Source organism: Mobula birostris, chromosome 32 (genome assembly GCF_030028105.1).
Source record: "Mobula birostris isolate sMobBir1 chromosome 32, sMobBir1.hap1, whole genome shotgun sequence".
NCBI lineage: Eukaryota > Metazoa > Chordata > Chondrichthyes > Myliobatiformes > Myliobatidae > Mobula > Mobula birostris.
Window position 1 is genome coordinate 27,021,149 of NC_092401.1, and position 6,000 is coordinate 27,027,148.

The 6,000-nt window shown below is 42.2% G+C and overlaps 1 protein-coding gene across 3 annotated transcripts in view; it reads right to left on the reverse strand.

The window, feature by feature from the left end:
• Nucleotides 1-3,021, reverse strand: part of elavl3 (ELAV like neuron-specific RNA binding protein 3) — a 64,100-nt gene extending 61,079 nt beyond the window's left edge. For all 3 annotated transcript variants that reach the window (XM_072248541.1, XM_072248539.1, XM_072248540.1), the window contains exon 1: nucleotides 2,992-3,021. In XM_072248541.1, coding sequence (XP_072104642.1) covers nucleotides 2,992-3,021 — 30 coding nt within the window. The remainder of the gene's footprint in view (nucleotides 1-2,991) is intronic.
• Nucleotides 3,022-6,000: the final 2,979 nt, after the last annotated feature.

Below are 6,000 nucleotides of genomic sequence, written 5' to 3' on the forward strand. Positions count from 1 at the left end.
TCCCCAGAGTTTCAGTTGGAAATTATTTCTTGATATATCAGTGGCAAATTATTTGCCTTTTGGCTAGAAAGGATTGCTGAGGGAGACTTAAGGTAAAGATGTAAATCTGAATTACACTCCCACACATTAGAATAGTAAAGAGAAGGTAGAATACAGGAGAGTGTTTTCAAAGCACTAGTTGAATCATAGGGTTCAGTTGATCGTTATGAAGAGTTTCAGCTTTGCCAACAAATATCCTTTACTTTCCATGTTTCTTAAGAAGCCAGCTTGTTTATCAGTGAGGGTTATACATCTGGGATACCCAGGAGCCTTGCCCGTCATGGCAATGCAGTGTTCAGATGTCAGTCGCAACTCAGTGATTCCGAGTGAGGATCTTATGGGTTTGAAAAGCGGGGTGGCTAAATTGGGACATCTCTACCTTGGGTGAGGAGCATTTTGATCCAGGGTGGTGTTCATCTAAATCTACTGTCAACTCAAGATTCTGCAAATGCTGGAAATCCAGAGCAACACACACAAAACACTGGAGGAACTCAGCGGTCAAGCAACATCTACGGAGGGCAACAAACAGTCATTATTTTTGACCGAGACCCTTCTTCAGGATCTGATGAAAGGTCTCAGCCTGTCTATTCCTCTACATAGATGCTGCCTGATTTACTGAGTTCCTCCAGCATGTTTTGTGTGTGTGTGTGTGACCTAAATCTAAGTCAGAATTGTAATTTAATTTCATAAAACAGTTATAGCACCGAAGGACGTAATTTGGTCCTTTATATCTATGCTGTTTCTCTCCACGCAAATCTCACAACCAATTTTCTGTACCACAGAGCGTAGAACAGTACAGCACAGATTTACCTTAATGTGGAGATGGCATTTAAGAACATGGAACAGTATAGCACAGCACAGGGTCTTCAGCTCACAATGTTCAGCTGACTTTTAAATCTACTCTAAATCAATTTAACTCTTCCCACCTTCATTTCTCCATCGTTCGTGTGCTTACATAAGAGTCTCTTAAACATCCCTAATGTATCTGCCTCCACCACCACCCTCTGGCGGCGTGTTCCAACACCCGCCACTCTCTGTGTAAATTCCTAATACTCTCGCAAATTCTTCCTCACCGTGCACGCTGCTCTTCTGGTGAGATGTCAAGCTGTGCGAACAGTTCCTGTTGTGCTTTTAATTTTGGAAGAGCTGGGAATTTCTTCCCAGTACCCTGGCCATTATTTACCCTCAATCTGCACCAACCAGGTGGGCGGTGTGGTCAACATTGCACAGCTATTTGTGGGATCTTGCTGTGTGCAAATTCAGCTGCTACAGTGCATACTCCTCAGAAACTGTGAAGCACTTCAAGAGGCTGTGAAAGCCACCATCCAAGTGCAGCCACAGCATGTGACTTTGTGAAATAAAAATATAAATTGTTTATTATTGTGTCAGTGAGGCCCTGCAAAGGCATTGGCGTGCTTTTTTTAGCACCTTGTGATAAGTTGTTCCCGAGGGAACAGAGAGAGAGCTCAGTCACAGCCACCTGAGGCAGGTGGAAGGAAGTCTTTTCTCTGATACACCATGTTTGTCCAAGTCGGAAATGTATGCAGTCTTATAGAGTGGTTACTTTACAATGGGTGGTGACTTGGCCTATCCTGTTCCTGCTGCCTCCTCATCCGTAGTTCCAACCCACCCCTTAATCAGGTCTCTCGAGCCGTAGAAATAATTCCTCACTTTGCCATGCTCTCTTCTAGCTACTACCATCAGGTTGGAGTCTTGGTTCCAATACCATGAGGTTCAGGAGCAGTTATTACCCTTCAACCATCAGGCTCCTGAACCATTGTGGGTAACTCTACTCGTCGCAATTCTGAACTGATCCTACAGTTCAGGTTCAAAAGTTCAAAGGTAGAATTTAATGTCAGAGAAATATATACAATATATGAGGGGTGATTGATAAGTTCATGGCCTAAGGTAGAAGGAGTCAATTTTAGAAAACCTAGCACATTTATTTTTCAACATAGTCCCCTCCTACATTTACAGTTAATAACTCATCAGGGGTGATTGATAAGTTCGTAGCCTAAGGTAATACCTGAGATGAGTTATTAACTTCAAACTTTCTGCATAATCACTCAAAGAGTTGAACTGCATGTGCATGAAACGAGAGCTGTATAGCTCATCTCCTTTTCCTTAGGCCATGAGCTTATCAATCACCCCTGCTGTGGGCACTTTCTGGAGGTCCAAGATCCGTATGCTTCACGGCCGCTGGGCTAAGTGTGTAAATGTAGGAGTGGACTATGTTGAAAAATAAATGTGCCAGGTTTTCTAAAATTGACTCCTTCTACCTTAGGCCATGAACTTATCAATCACCCCTCGTACATCCTTTTTCTTCGCAACCATCCATGAAAACAGAGGAGTGCCCCAAAGAATGAACAACAGTCAAATGTTAGAACCCCAAAGTACACCCCCCCCAGCTCCCCCCTCCATGTGCAAGTGGCAGCAAGCAGCAATCCTGTCTCCCCCCACCGGCAAAAAAAAGCATCTGCCACCGAGCACTCAAGCGTGAGCAAAGCAACAGCGAAGACACAGATGTGCAGTAACCCAAAGACTACATTGTTCACCCAGTATTCGACATACCACAGGCTCTCTCTCCCTAATAAGGAGAAAGGGGTGTCTCCATTTTCACTTACTTACTTATTTTCAAGGATTCTTTACCATTCATATTTTCTATATTATTCATACTGTATCTTTATTTGCAGAATTTGTCTTCTTTTGTACATTGGTTTTGTTAGTCCTTGTTTATGTCTAGCTTTTCATAAATTATATTGTATTACCTTATTTGTCTGCAAGAAAATAAATCTCAAGCTAGTATATGGTGACATAGTTGTACTTTGATAATAAAATTATTTTGACTTCGGCTATCTCACTGGAACTATCCTGCAGGACAACAGTCCCGATTCCTGACATCTATCCCCTCATGAGCATGGGAGTCAAAAGTCGAAAGTAAATTTATTATGCGTCTATACTAATTTCATATTTCATCTGCATTTGTGAAAGTGTACAGAGTTTTTGTACAACTACCAGTACTCTGATTAGGAGCAAGAGTGGATGGAATCTAATGATTATTCATCCTAGAACATAAACTTCAAATGTTTTCCCCTCAAGGTACATCTTTAAAGCAATGGTTAAGAGCAAGCTATGAATTAGTTTTTTAAAATAAAATAATGCCATAGATAAACTCAAGGCATTAAGATAGCCTTGGAAAACTTATTCAGATGCTAGGAGATAAGGTGCAAACAAGCCTGGGGCAATTCCAATCAAAGGGGAGAGAACATTTGGCAACACTTTTCATCTAACTTCAGCATCAGGAAATGATGCAAGGTGAATTTTATTTTCCTCATCCATAAAGCTATGAATGAAGTGAGTGTTTGTTCAATGCAGTGTCTCATAGTAGGGGACTGCAGAACTGAGGCTAGGGGTAAAGCTAAACCATTGGGACAAATACTGTAGCTTGCTTTAGTGGGCAGCCTTCCTGCCATAGTCTCATTAAATGGTGGCAGATCATTCCTCACTCGATATTCTTTCAATTATTAAGGACGGACTTTATTTGCCTTATACATTTTCATGTATTGGGGATTTATTGTGGTACGTTGGTCAGGGAGCGACATGCAACTAAAACAACATTTCAACTATTATAAAGAGTAAAGAATTATATAAAAATAAAGTTAGAGGTTAAAGTATGGAAATTGAATAAAAGGTGCATAAATACCAGCATGTATTTGCAATGTCAGCAGCATTATAAAAAGTGGTTTAAAATGGTTACAGCACAGTGCAGTCTCTGGGGGGGGGGGGGGAGGATAATAAATAGTGTGGTTCAGGGGCTAACTCTGATCCTGGGGGAAGAAACTTTTCAGATGGCGTGAAGTTTTTGTTTTAACATCCCCCTAGCATTTTTAAGAAGGCGGCTTTTGGGAAAGGCAGTTCGCAAAGTGGGCAGTGGCTGCAGTGATTTTTCCTGTCTGTTTCTTTGCCCTGGACACAGGCAAGTCCTGCAGTGGTGGTGGACTGCAGCCAATGACCTGAGGCTGCCTTAAAAATGGGAATTACGGAGTATACTCGAATAGGCCAGGGAAATGGCAAGGCTGAAGTGGGAGAACAGACCAGAGATATAAAGAACCACTTGTGGAGTCCTTCACAATAAGAACAGAGTGATCCACACACTGTACTGTAAGTGTGATAGACCGGGGTGGAGCATTATCTTCTCTCAGCCACCTGATATAGATACATTGCCTTCAACAGCTGCCTGATGGTGATCAAAAGTTTTTTAAAAAATCAATGAAAGATAAGGGGCCCTTATCATTGTCATGATGAGGCCACACTCGGGTTTGAGGGGCAACACTTCATATTCTACCTGGGTAGCCTCTGGCTTTATGGCATGAACATAGAACAGTATAGCTCAGGAATGGGCTCTTCAGCCCAAAATGTTGTGCTGAGCCAAATGAATTAGAAGCTAATCTCTTCTGCCTACACAATGTCTATATCCTCCATGTTCCTCACGTTTATGTGCCCAACTAAATGTGTCTTCAAAGTCTTTAATGTTTCTGCCTCTACCAACAGCCCAGGTAGTGCATTACAGGTACCCACTACTCTGTGTAAAAAAAAAACTTTCCTTTCCCATCTCCTATGAAATTACCCCCTCTCACCTTAAATGCATGGCCTCTGATATTAGACAGTTCAACCTTTGGAAAAATATATTGTCTGTCTACTTATGTCTCCCATATTATTATAAACTATTAGATTTCACTTCAGCCTTTACCTCCGCTGCTCCAGAGAAAACAACCCAAGTTTGTCCAACCTGGATTTCATCCCCTTCCCTCTTTTTTCTTTTTCCATTCCCCTGTTCTGGTTCTCCTCTCCTCCCTTCTTACCTCTCAGCTTCTTACATCATCACCCTTCCATTAACCCCTCTCCTGGCTTCACCTAGCAGCAGCCAGCTTGTACTCCTTCCATTCCCTCCACCTTCTTATTCTGGCTTCTTTCCCACTTCCTTTCCAGTCCTGATGAATGGTCTTGGCTTGAAATGTTGACTGTTTATTCCTGGCCATTGTTCCTACCTGACCTGCTGAGTTTCACCAGCATTTTATGTGTATTCCTCTGGATTTCCAGTATCTGTAGTCTCTCATGTGTCTAAGGAAGCATCTACTAGAATTGGAAAGGGTCCAGAGGAGGTTCATAAAAATGATTCCAGGAATGAAAAAGGGGCATTAGGTGGCTTTGTGCCTGAATTTGCTGGAGTTTTGAAAAACGAGGGGTGTACCTAATTGAAAACTATCGAATATTGAAAGGTCTGGATAGAGGATATTTCCTATGGTGGGTAACTCACAGACTTGAGTGCACATCCTCAGAACAGAAAAACATCTCTTCAGAATAGAGATGAGAAGTAATTTCTTTAGCTAGAGGGTGGTGAGTCTGTGGAATTCGTTACCACAGATGGCTGTGAAGGCCAAGTCATCAGGTGTTTTAAAGTACAGGTTCATAGTTTCTTGATTAGTAAGGGCGACAAAGGTTACAGGGAGAAGACAGGCGAATGGGGTTGAGAGGAATAATAATCAAATATGATGAAATGGTGGAGCAGTGCCTAACCCTACATTAATCCTAACCTAAACCATTTTATTCTACCCATATTCCCATTCATTTCCCCTGATGCTTCTGCCACCCTCCCACACATGAGGGGCAATTTACAGCAGCAAATTAACCTGCCAAATTGCATATTTTTGAGCTGTGGGAGGAAATCAGAGTACCCAGGGGAAACCCACACAGACACGAGGAGAACGTGCAAACTCCACGCAGACAGCACCCAGGGTCAGGACTGACCTGTGTAATCATTGCATCACTTTGACTCCTGATAATTATTTGATTTTTATGTAACCCAGGACAGAGTAGCTCCACAACCAATAGATTACTCTTGTGGTTACTAATGGAATGCAGGGAACATGGCAACAATATGTTGCTGACATCTTGCAAGGC